The sequence below is a fragment of the Pelodiscus sinensis genome, chromosome 2, assembly GCF_049634645.1.
Source record: "Pelodiscus sinensis isolate JC-2024 chromosome 2, ASM4963464v1, whole genome shotgun sequence".
Taxonomy (NCBI): domain Eukaryota; kingdom Metazoa; phylum Chordata; order Testudines; family Trionychidae; genus Pelodiscus; species Pelodiscus sinensis.
In genome coordinates this window covers 106,238,495-106,259,378 of record NC_134712.1, presented here as the reverse complement: position 1 = coordinate 106,259,378, position 20,884 = coordinate 106,238,495, and the positions used below count along the sequence as shown (strand labels likewise).

The following is a 20,884-nucleotide window of genomic DNA, read 5'->3' as shown; positions in this document are numbered from 1 at the left end:
GTCGCATTCTGAATGGACACAAGCAGGGTATGATAGCATTTGTCAAGTCCAGAGGAAAGATATGTGTCAGTAAAGAGATGTGAGATGCTGAGAACCTGAGAGCTTTAGATCTGTGGACGGCTGAGAATAGCTATTTCTTAGCAATATTATGTAAAAAGAATCAGCATAATTAAATATGGCCTGGATGTGAGGCTCTAGAGAGAGGTCTGATGCCCAACTTACAAACTGACTGGTAAACAGGATGGTTGCATTGTAGACAGTGATCAGGAAAGAAAGTAGCCAGAGAAGGCAGGGGGTGGGGAAGGGGAGGAGAGGGCAGGGGAGAGGGGATTAAGAGTTGTAGGTTAGCCACATTTAGCTTGAGCTGATGATTAGACATCCATGAAGAGATGCCAGAAAGACAAGCTGAGATTTTAGAGGCAGAGAAGTAAATCTATGAGACATCAGCATTGAGATTGTAGGTATTATTAGTGCTTATATTAGGCTGAATTTGTGTTTGTAGGTGAGGTTACCCAAATGTAATGGTGTCATGAGGCCGCCCGTCCGGGCCGCCGCCTCTCCTGTTTGCCCCTAGGCCGCGCTCAAGGTACCCCTTGATTCTGGACTGCCGGGCGGAGTGGGGGGTCCGGGCCCGCCCTCTCTCCGGACCCCGACCCAGGGCCCTGACACTGAGAGGCACCCTCTCAGTGGTAGCGGGGGGGGGCTGGTACCCCAAAACACCCCCGCTCTCGGGTTCCACAGCCCGCCCTGGGTCTCGCTCCACTCCGCCGGCCCTCACTGTGTTGGTTACCCGCTGGTCTCTGCGGGCTCCCCGCCGCCTTCGCTGCCTCCTTGCCTGGCTCCCGCGGCTCGTTCCTCCCTCGCCTGGGCCCCTGCTCCGGTTGGCTCGGCTGCCGCTGGTCTCAGCACCGCTGACTCTGGCGTCCCTGGTCCCGCCGCCGCCGGCTCCTGCCCCGCCGCCGCTGGCTCCGGTCCTCCTGGCCCAGCCGGGTCCGCTGGTCCCACCGGTCCCGCCCGTCCCGCCGGTTCCGCCCCCTTTACCCTGGCCTCCCCGGCTCCTTTTATCCCCCCTCCCCTTGCCGTCCCTGGCGTCGCTCCCCCGACGTCATCACTGGCGTGCCCCGGCGCCGCGTGATGACGCGTCCCTCTGCCCCCACTCGGGCCTGCCGCGCTGATTGCCGGCTCCGCGGCGGCCCCGTCTGTCTCGCCCGAGTGGCGGGGTTGCTCCACCCCGTCACAAATGGGTAGAGAGAGAAAAGAAGGAGACTAAACATAGAGACTGCGTCTACACTGGCATGATTTTGTGCAAATACTTTTAACGGAAGAGTTTTTCTGTTAAAAGTATTTGCGCAAGAGAGCGTCTATACTGGCATGTGCCTTTGTGCAAAAGCATCCGTGACAGTGTAGACGCTCTCTTGTGCAAGAAAGCTCCAATGGCCATTTTAGCCATCGGGCTTCCTTGCGCAAGAAATTGATGTTACCCGTCTACACTGGCTTCTTCCACACAAACACTTGCACAAGAGGACTTATCCCTGAGCGGGAGCATCAAAGTATTTGCGCAAGAAGCACTGATTTTGTACATTACAATGTCAGTGTTCTTGCGCAAATACTCGTGGCCAGTGTAGACAGGTGGCAAGATTTTGTGCAAAAGCGGTAGTTTTTGTACAAAATCTTGCCAAAGTAGACACAGCCAGAGCCTTGTTGAACTGCCCCAGAAAGTTGAAGGGTGAATGAGGAGGCTCCTCCAAAGACATGCTGAAGGAACAATTAGAAATGTAGGAGGGAAACTAAGAGAGAACAGAGACATGGAAGCCAAAGGTGGACAAGATTTCAAGAAGAGTATGATCAACTGGGCTGATTTATTATTGATTCTTGAGGAGGGATGATGATCAATTGTCCATACTGATTCTTTTAGATCTACCATGTGTCTTTGAAATGTGGAGTTTTGTTGACATGTGTGCTGGCCCTTGCCAGGAGAGATGGAATAACGCTTTCTTTTTTTCTCAGAGGTCCAGTGGGGCAATTGCTGTTCCACCCTAAAGGATATCTCATTGGGTCTCTTCTGGTCACCATTCTTGTTCACCAAGTATGGAACCTGAGGCAATTAGAAAGGTCAGTAAAGAGGCTTTATTTGATATCATGGTCTGCTTGCAACTAGCCCCAGCTGGAATGGTAATAGAGTGAAAGTTTAAACAGTTTCTTTTATCTGTATGTATTCATGTCCAATCCACTCTATCTCCTACACATTCACATCACTTTTACTGGTGCCCTGTGTTTTAAAAGTGGGCACTGGTAGAGTAAAAATAGGGGGAATACAATAGAACAGATTTCATGTATCTAAAATTGAACTTTGAGAGACAACAAATCATTGTAACCACTTAGAAATACACAAAATAATCAGTCACATACACATACCCAAAAGACTAGGTCAGGCATCTAAATGTGTTAATTGTTCAGATGTAGAATAAGACACAACTGTTATGGAGAATTTCTAGTTTTATTTCTAGTACATGGTACACAGGAATACAGGTACGTAGGTTACCTCTTAATTTAATTTCACTTACAGTACATACATTTATATGTAAAATTGAATGCCAAAAAGCAAACCTGTGGTAGTAATCTAGCATGTACCAAATAAATAACGCATTCAGTCCTGCACCCCTGCTGTCTTTCTGGCCAACATCTGGACAGAATTCCCTTAAAACTTTATTGGTACAGAGCTTTAATTGGTCAAAAGGCACATTGATGAGTGATGCAAAGTGTTTTCTTCCCATCAAGCCTCCAATGCAGTCAAAAGAAAGTCTTTACACAGTTTAGAATTACAACTCCTTTTTAAAAAACTTAATCACTTAGCTTTTAAATTATTCAATCCAGTTTGTATAAAATTATTGTCATGGTATTGTTAACCAATTGCAAATCTACCCTGATATGCTTCTCTTGTCATGGATTTTAATCTCTAGCACAAACCTCTAAAGTCCCTCTAAACTGTCTTCTGACTCGAACTTGCATGCAGGCAAGCTATTGAGGGAAACCCTTTTAGCTTAGATTCTGTAATCCAAGGTCTGGAACGTCCCTTGCTCCCTTTGGTTCAAGGTGACATGTCTTCTTGCCCTAAAGAAACCTGAACTTAGCTTTCCTCATACCCTCATTTTCTATACTCAGTATATACCATGAACAGCCAAAAGCAGGTGCTCAGTTATTCCACCGTTCATGTCTCTTGGCTTTCTCAGTATATGCCAAAGACAGGTTAACCCCCCCTCCCCTCCTGCACACACAAATAACTGATTTCATAAGCCATGGGCCCTATTTGCCTAGTGTAACTCCACTGATTTAAACCAGAGACAAATTTGCTCTTATGTGTTTTATAAAACCATAGGAAAAAAATCCATCTGTTGAAAAGTCTTTTGACTAGCACATGCTTCTCCACGGATGTGGTATGTATAAAAAGCATAATAATTTTCTAGCAGTATATATATATAAATGTTCCTTGAAGTAAAGAGGCTCTTGGGAAATCACTGACAGGCCACTTATTCCTCTGCACTCCCGCTTCTTTGGCAGTATTGGGAGGGACTGCACACTAGGGAAAGATTTCCAGGATAGTGTCTAGCTCTCTTACACCCCTGTCCATCAATCACACTGAGATTAAACAAACAAACAAACAAACGAATTTAGCCAGATTTGGTGAATCTCCAAGATATCATGTAGCCATTCTTCTCGATCATGGCGGAGAATGCTATCAAAAATCAGTCCAGAGCTCTCAGTCTCAGCTTGGCCAGAACACATGCTTAGCTTTCTGGAAAACTATACTGCAATAGCAGTCGTGCATGGTGGTTAAAAGAACTGAGATATTAGTTCAGTCGATAACTTAATCCCCTAAATTAACACTGTCAAATTCTCTCTGTAACATAGTACTCAGATGGTAGAGATAGTTAGCCTCTCTCGGAATAATGGATTAAAGTATAATGGATTAAAATGGAGCACATGCCGACATTATAGTAGCCTTGCAACAAAGCACTGGTGGCACTGGTGTTTGTTAGTCACTTTAAATCCAACAATTATTGTAGTGTATGAAGATGTTCTTTGAAGACTTGTCTAGCGCAAGCAGGTATTTGACAGATTACCCAAGCTATCCAGCTACTCTGAAGAGGCAGTATGTTAGCTTGAATTTCTTCTTTGTTCTGCCCAACCATCCATGATCATGACATATTTATTAATGTGCTCATGGTTTCTTAAACTATATCAGCTTGGCCAGAACTCAAATTAGGTCCATTTTTGCAAGTGCTGTTGCTGCCTAAATACTGGAAAATCTTCTTTTCTTGCACATTGTCAAGGATAAGTGTGAGTTTTTGTTCTCTTCTGTGCTTATGGTAATCTGAAATATTGTTCTCTTTGTTTAGACATGTCTAAAAAAAGCAAAGACAAAGATCATTTGAGTTAAAATGTATTTAAAAAAAACCCAAACTAAGTAAGGGTTATACATTAAAATTACTCTGAAGAGTTTATACATGCTCATTGTTAACCACAATTAATTGGAACACCTTTTTTGTTCATTCTCACCCAATTGTGGCTCTCCAATAAAAGGAAAGTTTTCAACCATCTTGCTTTACCCACTCATCTAAAGCAGTACATAGTAGTAAGACCTAGCTACCATAGGGAAATATAGAACCTTATTTTAAATATGCCAGTTTGATTAAAATGGGCCTCAAGTAGATGGTCTTCTTGAAAAGTGACAGTCTAGTGCTAGATCACAACTTGTTCTCACCTAACTTGTATACCAGTTAAACTCTGAAATATCTTCTTCAACTCGTCAACTATAAAGCTTATAAAAGTCCCCATCCTGCCATCGATCCACACACAAAATTGCCATTGAGGTCAATGGATATTATGTGCACAGGAATAATGAGGCTTATAAGAATTTAACAGACATATTAAATAGTAAAGTTCTTTGCTGAGATTAAGGCATTGAGAAAAGCTGATTTAGTGTCTCTGAGATTGGGTTCCCATACTAGAGGAGTGTCACATGTAATTTTTCATCAAGATGGTCCCCCTCCACTTCAACTGCAAATAGAATTTACAGTTATTATATGTGGGGAGGCAAAGCTCCCTACTATTGCATGAGTCACATTTGAGACACTGAACAGAATGGGGGCACCTTTTTTTAATGATGATATAATTGGTTTCATACTTTCATCTTAGCAAATTTCTACAAGATTTATCTTGTCAAAATTTATTCTGAATGGCACAAATTACTGGCAGAGATTGTCAATCTAAAAAAAACAGAGAGAGATGAGTTTAATTGCTCCCTGAAGATATATAAAAAGCTACTTTTAGTTGCCACTAATTCTCCAATCAGATAGCATTTATGATTTGTGTCATTGAACATGACAGTAACACCAATAAAATTTAACTAAGAAAACTTTAAAAGTGAATGGTGGAGGGTTTAGGGGTTTCAGTAAAACACACCAAAGCTCTCACGAAAGAGTCCCAAAGCGGGTAGGGGATATGGAACCCTTATTGAAAAATCCAATTAGCATTTAAAACATGAGGCACTTGCCAACTTAAAGTGATGAACTATGGACTTCCTGTTTTTTCTGCCATAGGGAATGACTTCACTGGTATCATAAATAAGGTTTCGTCCTATTCCTGTTTAACAGCTTCTTACATGCCTTCTCTCTCCATTTCCAATAACCATCTCAAAGTTAAGTGTTCAGAGAAAAATATATTTCACTCTCACTCTTCACTCCTAATAGAAAGGACCAAAATTACATTGCATAGTATTCTTGTGTTTTTTCAGGTTTGGGCGGTTTTGGTGCAAGTTTTTTGTTTTTGTTTTTTTCGTCTGGGGTTGGGATTACATGTGGTAGTCTTGTATATAGCCAGGTCAAAGACTAGGGATTTATATTTTGCTTTCAAATTATTGTAAATCATGGTCAGTTGCAAACCACTGATTTTGTTATGTTTGGTATGTGATATTCTATTTTTCTTCACATCCAATGATCTCAAAATGCTTTATAGACATATATAATGGCAACTGTTAAGACTCACAGCATCCCTCTGAAGTATTATCTCCATGTTACAGATAAGGAAACCGAGGCAAAAATCTCAAGGATTTCAGTGAGGAAGTATCAGAATTTTAATGTGCAGATATCCTGTAGGTATGTGCCTCTGAATGGATACTTGGCATAACAGGGAACAGAAATAAGAGCTTTGGTGTAGCAGAAGGACAATATGTAGTGAGTAAAACAGGTATATGGAGTGAATAAATATTTTATCTATCAGGGATTCAATCCTACATTCTTTGTGCAACTAAATCTCTCAGTGACTTTGACAGAAGTTTTGAATATCCAAGTAGTTCAGAATTTGGCCATAAATTAGATATGAAAATCAGCTTCTATTGGTAAGTGAATTTTTTTTAAGGCAAAGACAAACATGTAGAAAACATTACTTACACAAGTAAAAAAGATGAGTAGCAAATAAAAGATCCCAAGGCAGGATAGTAGTAAAAGTTCTGCTCTGTATTTTTTAATTTTTTCATCTAATTGTTCAGTGCAACCTGAAATATAAAATAAATCAAGTGTTTTAAAGATATATTGGTACCTCCCTTCATCTCAAAGTAAAACACATGTTTAATCTCTAAGGGTATGTCTACACTACCCCTCTAGTTCGAACTAGGGGGGTAATGTATGCATCCCGAACTTGCTAATGAAGCCCGGGATTTGAATTTCCCGGGCTTCATTAGCATAAAGCCGGCGCCGCCATTTTTAAAAGCTGGCTAGTGCGAACCCCGTAACCCTCAATTACTATAGGAAACATGAAAAGGTCAAATGGTCCTACTGTACCTGTTACTTTTAATATGATTGTGCCACTTTGGTTGTATTTTCCATCTTGTGCCCACAAGTTACAGCTGTATGTCCCACTGTTGTGCCTAGTAGTGTTTGTGATTCTCAAGGAATAGGAGGTATCACTGGAGAGCTGCAAGGATCCATTAAATTCTTTGGAATAGAAATATTCCACACCATTCTCAGGGTTCTTCCGTACCATTTCTGCCAGTTCTTCACCATTTCCAACAATCTGAAAGACACCAACATATTTTACTGATAGGGCTACACTGAACATAGTCTGTTGGTTCTCCTCAGTTTTAGGGGAATCATGTTTTATACATACACAAGCTTTGTTTATAAAAGGCACAATATATTTGAAGGGGAAAAAAATCCAGGAAGATGATATATCATCTTTTTCTGCCTGCAAATGAAGTGATCCTGCCCAACCTGAGTTTTAACTGTATTTCCAGTGGTTAAGAATATGTGTGCATGCATATACACAAACATGCAACTATTTAACATGATTTCTTAATCTGCTTGATCTGGACATATATCCAGTGGAATTACAGTATGAGAAAGCTGTGGGATAAATTCACCCTCTATAAAGCTAATAGAGATTTAATAGAGGTCCTTCATTGAGGGAGGGGAGGCCTGTGGCAGCTAGACTTCCTTGTGTTTGGGAGTTGTAGGAGTTCTCCAACCAGGAGTGTGACACTGGCCAAGAAGGAGGCATAGCCATTGAGTAGATTTCGTACCTTCCAAAGTGATTCCTAATAGCAGAATTTCTGGGAGTCTCTGGTGGACATTAAAGCTGCCCTCTCATGCAGACAACAAGAGGAATATTAGTGGTGGCAACAAAAATTGATCTCCATTGCCATGAAATCGCCTTCAAGCAGAGAGGACCTTGCTGGCACTGAGATGGAATGTATACCTCCTTGTGCCAGTTTCAGTGATATTCACCCTTCAACACTCTCTTTTCTCTTGAGAGACGTGTTTTCCTCCCGACTCATTGTAGTGACTAACATACAAAAATCAATTTGACGTCTTTGGATTTGGTTGCATGAAGGTCAAAAGCAGATTTTGTTGCACTTTGACAGCCTAATTAATGCTGCATTTGTTAGATGTACACAGCACTATTGTTTGAGAGCCTTCCTGAGGAATGTTGTGCATTCCAGAACCAGTTTGCAGTCTGCCAATAGGGTGAACTAAAATTCATTGACAATGGCAAATTGGTTTGGAACTGCAAGACAGACAATTGCTAATGTAGTCTGAAATATTATGTAAGGCTTGTATTAGCTACTATGTTATTTGTTTCTTTGATGTTCACTTTTTGGGACTGGAGGCAGGTTGTACTCAATGAAGAAACCTGGTTAAGAAAATCAATCACTGTGGGCTCTGTCAGAACCAAAGTTTATTAGCCTTCAGAGCTCAGTTCAAAACTCAGATTTTCAGTCCTGCTACCTATGACTAATCTAAACCATGACTTTTCTAACTGGCACTTTCTGGATTACGCATTGATGCTTATTTTTATATTTAATGCTGCAACATCAGGATTACACTCTGGGTTATTAAAATTAAATTAATATGATGATACTGGGACTACAGGGATCTAGTCTTCCTTGGATGCATTTACATATGGGAGCTTTGCATACATTCATAGAAGACTATAGGTGAGATCCTCACTTACACTTATAGTCCCTTTACAATACACTGGTGATGTAAATGAACCTTAAGTGGGCTGTCAGTTTGTGAACAGCTTCACCAACCAGGGAATGGAAATAGCTCTAAACCTCAGTCCTTTTAAGTCCCCTTCTTCAGAGTTTATTTTCCACAAATGAAAGAGGAAATCATCTGAAAAATACTCTTCAAAAATTCCTAAGGGCTTCCCCATTTGAACAGCAGTAGGGAAGAAGGCACCCCCTTCTCCCTAATTCTCCTTTGACTCATCTTCCCCTTCCTGTTACACTCCACCCAAGCAGTTCTAAGAAAAGGAGGACCAACTAATCTTTTAGGGTATGTCTACACTACCACCCTAGTTCGAACTAGGGTGGTTAATGTAGGCAACCAGAGTTGCAAATGAAGCCCGGGATTTGAATTTCCCGGGCTTCATTTGCATATTGCCGGGCGCCACCATTTTTAAATGTCCGCTAGTTCGGACTCCCTGCCCACAGCTACACGCGGCACAGAATAGGTAGTTCGAATTAGGCTTCCTATTCCGAACTATCGTTACTCCTCGTGGAATGAAATTCAAATCCCGGGCTTCATTTGCAACTCCATTTGCCTACATTAACCACCCTAGTTCGAACTAGGGTGGTAGTGTAGACATACCCTTACAGGCTATAGGCTCTTCACCATGTTACACGAGCGTAAGTATTTTAAGGCCTTTTATTACTGCCAGAGAGGAGTATATGAGAATCGGGGTCTATACTTCTAGTACAGAAATAAATACAGATCTGGTGGGAGTGGGTCAACTTCAGTATAATAAATGGAATTGGCAGGTTTCCATCAAGTCTGCATTTGGTCTTTGCTCTCTAATGAAATGCAAAATTATCCATAATGCAATACAGAAAGTCGCTCGAGCTGACAATCTCTGCCCTAAAATAAAAGTCCTATTCTCACAGAATCTCAGAAACCCAGCCAGGATACTCCTTTTAAAATTTTACATTTAAGTTACAGATCATTATCTAGGCTTCCATATGACATGTTGTAAATTGGTGAATTCTCTGACAGTCGACAGTGAATGGAAAGATTGGAAAGTCTCGTGATTAAGGCACAGGACGAGGAACCAGGAGATACAATGCTTGATTCTTTTCCCATGCTGGTGTCAATTAGGGGTACTGTCACTGAAGTCAGTGGAATTATGCTAACCAAAAGCTGGTGCAAATGAGAACTAAGCAAGGCCCATGAGTTCTAGTCTTGACCTGACACTAAATTTCAGTATGACCTTAAGCCAATGATTTTGCCATGTCTCTCTCCTCCTCTCTATAAAATGTTGATAATCATGTTTTCTGCTTCACAGCATGAGGTGGAATTTACTTTTGGCTCTAACGGTCTTTGAGATGGTCAGGTGTAAGACATGACTGTAGAACTCAAAAACAATAGAATTATCACTAGAGCGAGCAGGAGAGAGAGAGCTTCCATTTACATCTACCGAAGCACATGGAGTATGTCTACACTGTACACTAAACCTGAGCCCTGACTTAGATTTAGGCCAAATCTCTCTTCCATCTGTACACAAATAAGTCTGAGTTGGGTCAGCAAGCCTTCAGCAGGTTTCTGGAACCCATGTCCTAAGGAGGTGAGTCAGAGTCCAAGTCCTGCTGTCACCTGGCTCCAAGCCTCATTATTTTGCCGTGTGGATGCAGGTGAAGCCGCAGACCCATATCAGAAGATCTGCATAAAGCAGTATGGCTGCATTAGCACAACTGTGAAACCTGGTTCAGCAACTATAAGCTCAGAAGCTTCAGATGGGTAGCCGACTTAGTCTGTAACTGGAAAAACATAAAAACAATGAATCGTCTAGCAGCGCCTTAAACACTAACAAAACGTGTGGATGCTCAAGCACAGGTTTGGAAACACCAGACAGATCTACAAAATCAGTCTCATAGATGCAGGTTTAGTTTGCAGTGAAGATATACCCTATGTATGGTCTGTACATACATAATATACTTAAAAAAACAAAAACAGGTAGCTTAACCACCTACAGTTCTTCCCTCATTTGTGGAAACTCTGATAGTGATTTGGATCCAGGTCTTGTTTTATCCAAATCTCTAAATTTTGGGAGAAAGAAATATTCACATAAATGTTTCCAGTTTGGGCCCATCTCTACATTATACTTATTAAGTTTGTATTTCCTTTATTTCCATGAGATCTCCTTTTCAATACTGGAAAATACAATTCTCGGTGTCACTCACATTTGATTGTACATGATAGCAGCATCACTGCATGTTTTAGGCTACAGGGACATCTGGTGGTAGTTTTAAGGCCTTTGCATAAAAAGACACCACATTCATCCATAGATTTCATCAGCAATTTTTGTTTTCCTTTGATGCTTTAACTGAATTGTTTCTCCTTGCAGTCTTTATTTTATGTATATGTTAAAAACCTCTTTAATTGTAAGATTAGCAGAAAAACATCCGAAGGAATGTAAATATTTGCATAGGCTCTCTGTGTAGCCTACAGTCTTTAAAAATGACTGTAGAACTCAAGTCAGCAAAATATTCAGAGTGAATGCAGCAATTGTGCTATGTCTATGATATCACTAACTTATTTTCCTAAACATAACTGAAGTTATCTTTTGCCTCCTCCAATGATACTCAGAAGCAATGTTCCCTCTAATTTTTCCATCCATGTGCAGAATAAACTTTACGTGCATCGAGGCATGTGATGAGGTGCACCACCAGTAGAAACACATGCTATTACTGTAGGTGCTCTATTAATCAGCTGGGTGACACCTGGGTGGCCACCCACACACACAGCTTACAGAGAATACTGCTTAGCAGACTTTTGCCAAACAGAATATTTAACGTATCAGGTTCCCATGATAATCCAATGTTAATTCATGCCAAATTTCCTCCAGGTGATGCTACAACTGCACAGCATAAGGTGGATGACATAGGGTTTAGCTAATTAATTTGACATGAGGTCAGTTTGGCTGCAGTCTACATACTTACAAACCATCCTGTTCTTTTTTCCTTTATCACCCTCAAAATGTTTTCTGCCAAGGTTTATTTTTCAATTACCATGTTGTAGAGATAGCGCTAGAGCTACATTTCATTGAATGTTCTTCATAAATCCTTAGGGTCATGAAAGGGAGTTAGGCTTTACCTACACCACTTTTATTTCCTTTACTGGGTTTCAAAAGGCACATTATGAATTGTGCAGGAACCTGTAGAAATATATAATGTTGAGCGTATTTACATAAAAATTGACTCATTTGCAGGCTGACTGCTGAGAATTACTGAGGCAAGAATTTTGCTGGGAAACAGGGCCCTGCTGGAGTGTTCTTTTGCCTATCTGCATGAAATAACCCATTAAAAATTAAACAACAAAAGAATTTTGAGTTTATTTTTATTGTCATGTTTACTTTGGCCTGTGGGCAACATTTCTGACAGGCTTCCAACTTTTCAGAGTTATCCGGACAGCTTTCTCTTTGTGGTTTTTCATCTCCTTCATGGTGATGAAGAAAAATGCACTGCTCTAAATGCCAAAACAAGAGGCAATCAATACATGGGGCTTCACCCATGAAGCTGGGTGCATTTATTCCAAATTTTAGTCCTAACAAAATATAACTTTTTTTCAAGTGGAGAAATAGCAAATACTGCTAAATCAACCCAATTACAACTTGAATCAGCACATAAATATAAATCAATGACTTATGAAAAGGAAAGAATGTTCTTTCCCCAATGCACATATCAAACTTTATTGACTTTAATTTTGTTTCTGCAGTCATTTTAGAATTAGGTTATTGGTACTCCAGTGCATTGGATTTGGGCCTCTCTCTGTACTGGGTCTATTAGGTTGTCTACTGTTATGTTTGAATGCTCTTAAAACCATCTTTAGATGTTCTAAACTAGATCAGGTTTTTTTCAAATGGTTTATCATATATCTTGGCACCATTTATACTATGTTTAAGCACTGTTTAATAAGAACTGAATTTAAAACTGTTCTTAAACATAACTGGGAAGCTGGCATAGTGCCTAAGAGCTGCAACTTCTTACCTCTTTAAAATAATTCTCTAGGGCAAATATTTACTCTCTTACACTGGTGTAAATCCTTACTAATTCCATTATGTTGGTGGAATTATTCAGGAGTTACACCAGTTTAACCGAAAGAAAAATTTGAGAACATTTATTTTCTCTGGAGATAGGCAAGAAAAGAAATCATAAGCTAAAGAGTACTTTTCTCCAAAAATTAGGCCCTTACTGTAATTTGTAGTTAATAGCAGAGGTGAACGTTGGCGTACCCAAGTGTGCTCCTCCAGTAAGAGCTAGGTGGGATACTCGGCTACAGGAGGAGGTGACGTGCTCTCAGCTGAGCTCCCAGGGCTTTCCTGTAGGCTGCTGTGCTACGCTGGTTTGGAACTGCCCAAGCCCCAATGCCTCCCTGGAGAAGCCCCCCTCCCTTCTCCAGTTCTTACCAATGCTTCTTGTTGCTTGCAGTTCCCCTGCCATCATTGTCAGGGAGCGAGAGGAAAGCACACAGCAACCCTGCATTCCTATCCCTCCTGACTGGTGAGGTCAGAGGAGGGAGTGACCCACCATGGGTGCTTTCCTCTCACTCCTGAGAGAAATGGAAAGAGAAGAGCAAGCAACAGGCAGTGTCATTAGGAATGGGGAAGGGGGCTTCAGCCCTCCATCCTCTCTAAAGGGTGTCCTTGCCCCCCATTCCTGCACCCCACACACACCCCAACCCTCTGCCCTGACTCCCCCATACCTCTAGCCCCGATTTCTGTACTGTTCCACACACACCTCAGCTCTCTTCCCTGAGTCCTTCCTCACCCTTCAACCCTGACTCCTGCACCACTCCTAGCCTCTTGTCCTGATTTTCTCTTCAAACATCCCAACCCTGACTCCTGCGCTATCCCCATCCCCTACCCTGAGCTTCTCTTCACACCCCAAACCCTGACTCATACATCCCCCACATACAGCCCTGACTTCTGCACTTCCCACATCTCTACTTCGTGTCCTAAGCGCCTGCGCGCACGCGCAGACACACACACACACCCTGCCCTTGCAGGTACTGCTGTATTGCACCCTCCAACCCCCTGTCCTGAGCCCCACCCACCCAACAAAAGGCAATACAACAGTACTTGTAAAAAAATTAAGTTACTTTCGCCCCTGATTAATAGATCTGGGTAAATAATTTGTAATGCATAATTTGCTAAATAAATGTTGTCTTTTTTCTATCAGTGAATCTTCCATACAGATGTCCATATTCTCGAATGTATACACTATTAAATTGGGGTATACAAATAATTTGTACAAATAGCTCTTGATCTGTAACTTGTTTACGGGGGCTTGTTTGTGAATATTTGATATCCAACATTTGTCAGTCTTGTTTGCACATATAGGTTACATAATGTGTTTCTGTTCTCTGACTGGATGAATGTAATTCTTGAAATCAGGGGAAAATAATTGTGATTCTAAATTTTAAATTAACTTTCAGCAAATATTTTGTAATGGACCTTCTTTCAGCAAAGCAAACAAGCTCAGTGTGGGACAAGAATTGTTCTTTAGATCACATTGAAAAAATAGGGGTTTTTTTAGCTGTTCTTTAGAAAACAAACTCTTCATTGACACTAACCATGAGTGAAGCTCATCCAGTGTAAAATATCTACACTCAACTCCTTGTACTTTGGCAAAAATAATCAACTAAACTTATTTTTATCTAGTATGTTTGAAAGAAAATGGCTATTCAAGTAACATACACACTCCGGACTCATCAAATGGCTTTCTTTCATAGCACTCTCCCTAAGTTAGGTGATACCTTGGCTCCTCGCTACATTAATTTGACAATATAATCCCCTTTCCTCATAAAAACAGCTTTTTATTACATGCAAAATGGAATGGCTTCAAGAGTTATGTCATAATGAAGGTGGATATATTACTCTTAACTTAATATTTTTCTGAAGGTGGGATGATTTGAGACAATGGTTTCCCTTAAAAATTCATTATGAATAACAGACAAACTTGACTTTTGGGAAGTTAAAATAAACTGTTGATTGTAATATAAAAATTATGAGGAGGAATTTATTTCCCCACGATTTTGAAATATAATTCAGCACGAGCATTGCTCACAGATTCTGGCCCATGAAACTTTATTCTGTAAGGTGCTGTGTACTCTGGACCCAATCCATGAAAGTACTTTAAAATACATTGGAGAATTCTGCTCCTTGCCCCTTGCATAATTTAATTCTTAGTGAAGAGAACTATTGTGTAGGACTCTGAATTTACTATCTTTACCTAGCATGACAAGGCCTTGCGATGGTGCTCAGTGTGTATGTGGAGTGAGGATGAAAAGAATGGAATCATCCCCCACATCTTTCGGAAACACAAGGATTTCTCCATCCCTATGTTCAAAGCACATAAAAGGCACTGGGATGAGATGGAACCATTGTTCTTGCCCATCCACACACATTGCCTGGATGTGGAGAAGGTAAGTTACTCTTTGCACATGCCCCCCACTGCTTTCACTGTACTCTTCTCCATCGCCCCTCCTCCAATGCATGGTCATGCCCACATGGCACAACTGAATCGTGACCTCATCCAAAAAGCTAAGTCTATTTTGTGAAACTTTAACTCCGTTCTAAAACAAAAATTTGTATTTAATTTGAAATTTGCTATTAAATCTTTTATATTTTTTGACATTTTGAAATATTTCCTTTTATTGGGAGGGAAAAAAACATTTTCTCTTACCCTTTTTTTCTCCTTTATCCAGTGGGACATATTTTTTTTAAATAAAGTGTGTGTGTGTTTTTTCCCACTGCAATTAAATTCTTTGAAAGAGTTTGAATATGTTCTTTCAGAATTTTTCCAGGAAAACCCTTTTTTCAAGAAAAAAAACCACTTCTTGTAATCAAAAAAGCATTTTCCCAAGATTGTGATAGAAATTTTTTGCTCGGCTCTAATTGGGCCATCAGTGGGGATAACTGCTGACTTTGTGTTTATTTAAAATCATCAGACAAAATTAATTTAAATATGTTATCAGATATGTATTTTGGATACTCATCCAAGCAATTTACTTCCTTTTGACATTTTCCAAGAAAGAGATGCGTCATAAGATTGTTTCTCATAGCTAAATAAAAGCATTTCCCCTTTACCAAAACTTGTTTTTAGATCAGGTTTTTTCTAATGAAAGCACAAATAAAATAGACAAATATCTACTGGATTTCAATTAGCATACCTTCATGTCCTGTTTAAAATTAACTGAAAGTAAAAGAATGTCTCTTAGCCATTACAAAATACTTCACATTTTCAAATTTCTATACAAACAAGAGCCTCCCAGAACCCTTACAGGGTAGGTAAATAACGTTTTATTATCCACACTATTGTTTTATAGATGAGACACTGAGAGATCAAAAGCAAAATTTCCATTCTTGGTCCCCTAAAGTTTGAGGCATTTAAATCAAAATACCCTGATTGTTCAGATGCTGACCACCCATATCTTCCATCGTAGGGACTTGAATGCTTTTGTAGGTGCTCAGTATCCCAGGAAAATCAGATCACCCTTATGCAAGCCCCTTTTTAGGGCTCCCCATTTATGACAAGCATAGTCTCAGTAATTTACCCAACACCACCTAATAAATCTGTGTCAGTGCCAGGAATAACATCAAGGACTCTACCTAGTGCCTGATCCACTAGGCTTCATTACTGTATTTTTTAATAAAAACCTTTGCACTTGAGTTAACTCACTTATACCGTGAGCTTATGAACACTTACACACATGTATAACTTTGTGCACATGAGTAGTTCTATTGACTTTAAAGATTGAACCTCTCTAGTCTGGCATCCTTGGGACCTGACCAGGGCCAAACCAGAGAATTTGCCAGACCATGGGAGGTCAATATTGTCTAGCAGCATTACCAACACTTCCACCGCTTACTGGGCTCTTAGAAGACATTTAGGAGTAAATGAGAACTAAATAAAAACACAGAGTACTGAGAGCCAGGACTGGTGGCTATAAATAAACTTTGTGGGACCGTGGGAAACTTGCCCATATCCTTGATAAGTGGACATCCAGCTAACCAAAATCATGCTGGACCAAGGACGTACTCAGACCAGAGAGTGCCAGACTAGAAAAGTTCAACCTTTTCTTACACCACTTTTTAAATATGGGTTTATTAAGATAACATTTGAAAACCCTGACATTCCAAAATATCTTCTTTAAAGCATCATACAGAAAAGATCTAAAAGTGCTCCAATAATTGTTAAGAAAAGGCAATGATGTCCTAGGAGGTGTGTTATCTAATCATTAATTCCCCACAAATGGCAGCACAAACGGAAGAGGCACATTATCAGCATCAACATCATTTTTAAAAAAACAGCCGAAGCCAAAGATTAATTGCTCACAGTTTCAGCTCAGTTCAAAGTGACCTCGTACAAAAGATTTAGCCTAACAGCTGTTTGAACTCTACAGTCTGAAATTTCATACTGTTTATTGGAATTACTTTTTAATTAGCCCTTTGGGGGCTGTATGTGTTGTTCATTGATTAATCCTTTGGTAGCTGTTTTTTAAACAACTGATTAATTCTACATGTGGTTGCCTAGCTGCACTTTGCCATTTGTTCTCCATAAAGTGGTCTGGATGGTGAGAGTAACACTCAGTTAACCAAAGGAAAGCATACAGCAATATTCATCAAGAACCAGATTTTACTTAGTGCCACCAGAAAGGTATAAGAGCCATAGGAAACAGTGAATCAGTCCTACAAATTTTCCTCAAGAATTCTTCTCTCACAGAGATGGCTCTCAACTTTGTTCTATTGTGTGGCTCTACCAGCCACTGCTCTGGAAAGCACAGCTCAGGCAATATTTGTGCTTCCATGTGCTCCACTGACTATAGCTGATTTCCTGATCTTCACCCGGTATAGGTGGGTTCCTGTCCATGTGAGAAGCTGCAATACCAAGTAGAGTTCAGTCTCTTTTCACTTCCGTTGATTTTCCTATGCAGATTTGGGAGCCAGTCTCTCCACCCATTCTCTTCCACCCTTAGCCTGCCTCTGTCCATTTTCTTCAGGCCCACAAACCTGAACAAGATCAAGCCTTGTGGAGATTTGTCTCCAGGGTGGGAATCAAGGGAAGCAGATCACATAGTTGGATTTTCCCCATTGTACAGGCTCCCAGTGCATAGAGACAGATAGAACATGGGGTATTAATTGCTTAGTAAATATTTATACATAAAATATAGGCTTATTTGGTGTTTAAAAGCAGATAGCAACAAAGGGTCAAGTTGCCCCTTTCTCCATAACTGAAACTCTCCAAACCCATCAAGTTGAAGACATTCCCTTCTGAGCACTCATTTCTACTCAACCCAGCCTCTCAGGGGTGAAAGTGAAGTTAGAAAAGCTTTAGATTTATTGATGGACAAGTAGAGCAACTCTGAACAATTCTGACTAATGTAGGCATCTCTTTGTTATGGGTGGGATCTAAATTAGAAGCAGGACAGAGAACCTAATACAATAGCACTTAAATAATACCAGACTTTATATAGCTCTATATTTTTCATGAGAGGATCATCACCAAATGCTTAACAGAACTGAGAAATTGGCAGTACTGTATTCCCTGCTTACTTGATAAGGAAACCAGGCCCAAAGAAATGTCAAACAGTTGCATGAGAAGCCCCTGACCAATATTGCCTCTCTTTCTGTAACAATTTCATTTTCAAGGTGCTTTACATACATTCCTCACAGCACTTCTGAAAGTAGGCTGGCAAGCAGTAGCCCTCCTATTTTACAGCTGGAAATACTGAAACAGGGAGGCTAATATTTGCCTTTTACAAGATGACAGGGGGATCACTCATATCTTCCCAGCTTCATGCTCTCCACTGTGTTCTCCACTCCTCTCGGAATTTTTTTTAAAAGGACAGCAATAGCTAATTTAGACTTTTAAGAAAAAAAGTGCCAGTCCCTATTTTTGGAATCAAATGTGATGCAACGTCACTGTGTTCGGAAGTCACAACATCACATTTTGTCCTATAAAGGAGTACAGAAAATGGAGAAATGGCCTCCCCCGCATTTCTTAAAGCCCCACAGCTCCCACAATGCCCCTTCCACGGTACATGTATCCCAACAACCCTCCACCAGCCCCCACCAACCTCTCAGGCATCCTGAAATACCTCCTCCTTAGCGCCATTGGTCACAGCCCCCCATATCCCAGTCCCTCACCACACAGCTCCCCAACACTACCCATTCACTGCATAGCCCCTCACAACTTGTCCCCAGCCCATCTCCCTTTCTCCCCATTCCTGGCCATTCACCAGTGACACTCACCCACTGTTCTTCTCCTGGAACAGTGGCTCCTCCCAGTCCCAGCCACCAAACTGTTTGCTCCCAATCACTCACCCTAAACTCACATGGCCCTGCACTTCTCAGGTTTGGCCCAGACTTTCTTTTGTCATGGAAGAAGCAGCTGGGCCAAACAGGAATGAGTGGGGTAGCGAAGTGGTGCTTAGGGTTGCAACACCACTCAGATTGGGGGCTTGGTTTTTTCTGATGTGTGTATGAGGGGGAGGCGCTGAGATGAGGTGGCCTATGTAAATGCATGGATTGAACATTGGTTGCTAGGGCAACATTACAGATGCAGCCTTCTCTAGAAGACCCCCGTGGGCATCCTCAGAACTCTGGCACAGTGGAGGCTGGTGATGTCTGAAAACAGGCAAGGGACACCTAAGATTCATGCTCAAGTCTACGTAGAACAGTGCGTAAATAGCCTATGGCATGTGACTCAAGTCATGCCAGGCAATTCCTAGGCTACATCCATGCCTCCACTACTCTGACACAAAGATGCTTCTTCATAAACCACCCAAGCATTTCCTATGAGGAAAGTTAGAAGCAGGTGGGGAAGCAAAACAAAAAAACACAGTTTCTACAAAACACAGTAACATTTCCTTACTTTATACCAGGACACTGCCTCATAGATGACTTGTGGATCCTGAGGAGCTTCACAGGGCAGCAGCGCTTCTTCTGTACACCTCACTGCAACCTCTCGAATGGCCACAGAAGTCCCACGAAGGAAACACCATACTGCAAGGCACAGGTACACACAAAACATGTTTATAAAGAGAAGCCTAAATGTTCCTGCCAGCAGAAGACTTACTGACAAAACACACCCACAGAAACAAGTGTGGTAAAATTAAAAATGAAAGTGTCATGTTTACCATTGCTCAGGATGACAAGCCGAGTGTAGTATGTCAAAAGCATGGCTTGCTGCTGCCTTGAATTGCAGAGGAGCTGTGTGAACAGAGATGAAGCAGTTGTTGTTTCCAGCCCTCGACAAATAGCTCTAGTGGTGTGCCCAGAAAAATAGTTTGAGTTTGTTTGAAGTCCCCTAGACACAGGGAAAATCCCTGAGTGGGAGTGTGAAGGCTCCTCCTCTGTTAACTCTGCTAGGGTTGCCCCACTTCCTCATATTGTCTTTGCTGATGACGTATGCTGTACTGTCCCTCTCCTTAACTGAACTGAACAGGAAAATAAAATTACTCACTGATGACAGTAGGTGTCAGCAACAGGTGCTGCATATGGTAAAGTGCAAGTGAAGCCAAGGACAAGCCTTTTCAGAAACCATAATTAAATCCTCAGATTGCAATAGCAGAGTGACTCCATAGTTCTGGCTTTAAGTGCATGTCTATATGGGGAAATTTACTGGCATAAATGAGAGTAGTATAATTAGATTGCTGTGGTGGTACTGGTAAAATTCACCATGCGGACACTTATATGCCTGTTTTTCTTGTTTAGTTTTTGTTGCTTTGCAACATAAACTAGAAAATGTCACTCCTATTCCAGAAAATGAGTATTCACATGCGGCATTACAACTACAGCAAGATAATTATACCAGGAAACTTTTCCCCGTAAATTTCCCCACATAGACACGCTAAGATGGTTTCTGTCATAAGCCCCGTTCTAATACTCCCCTCGAACCTTCTGGCTAAGTTATTTCCTTACAAATTGTATAACCCCTTCTCAGGGAAGACTTTTTGGGGAAGTCTGAGATTAATCACAAAATATTTATGAATCATAATGCTTTAAAAGATGCTGACAATTATCTTTCTGAAAATGGTTCAGGTTCTTTTTGTCCACTCAGAACTCAAGGGATTTACCGAAAAACCTTCATAATTGTTTTATGCACTGAGGCCAAGATTTTCAAAAGCAGCTTATGATTTTGTATATTTAGTACTGGGGAAGCGAGCCCTGCTAGGGCTATTTTACCATGTTTTTACTTAGTTGAATAAGATAGATAGATAGATAGATAGATAGATAGATAGATAGATATTTTTAATCTCTGTGCATTATCATTTCTGCAAGATGTCTAGTAATATTATAAACTTTACTGTACATTACCTGAGCTTTT

General features: G+C 40.8%; 1 protein-coding gene and 1 long non-coding RNA gene across 2 annotated transcripts in view; one reads left to right on the top strand and one right to left on the bottom strand.

Moving 5' to 3' along the window:
* The window catches only part of LOC112545567 (uncharacterized), a 528,724-nt gene extending 509,150 nt beyond the window's left edge, over positions 1-19,574 (top strand). Inside the window, exons 13-15 of the long non-coding RNA XR_012901638.1 lie at positions 2,008-2,112; positions 14,790-14,978; positions 19,440-19,574. This is a non-coding gene — a long non-coding RNA (uncharacterized LOC112545567). The remainder of the gene's footprint in view (positions 1-2,007; positions 2,113-14,789; positions 14,979-19,439) is intronic.
* CD83 (CD83 molecule) lies at positions 1,679-19,827 on the bottom strand. Its single transcript, XM_075921201.1, has 5 exons — positions 19,695-19,827; positions 19,430-19,560; positions 6,840-7,071; positions 6,450-6,553; positions 1,679-4,403 (listed from the first exon to the last, which is right to left on the bottom strand). Exons 1-5 carry the CDS (start codon positions 19,735-19,737, stop codon positions 4,230-4,232), a joined length of 684 nt encoding a protein of 227 aa, XP_075777316.1. The 5' UTR covers positions 19,738-19,827; the 3' UTR covers positions 1,679-4,229.
* Positions 19,828-20,884: the final 1,057 nt, after the last annotated feature.

Bases quoted from the DNA above. Each gene is read 5' to 3' on its own strand.
- CD83 (XM_075921201.1), bottom strand. From the start codon at position 19,737: ATGCTTTTGACATACTACACTCGGCTTGTCATCCTGAGCAATG. The intron at 19,561-19,694 runs GTAAACATGACA...TGTGCCTTGCAG, and splicing joins GCTTGTCATCCTGAGCAATG to TATGGTGTTTCCTTCGTGGG. The intron at 6,554-6,839 runs GTACAGTAGGAC...TTTATATTTCAG, and splicing joins AATCATATTAAAAGTAACAG to GTTGCACTGAACAATTAGAT.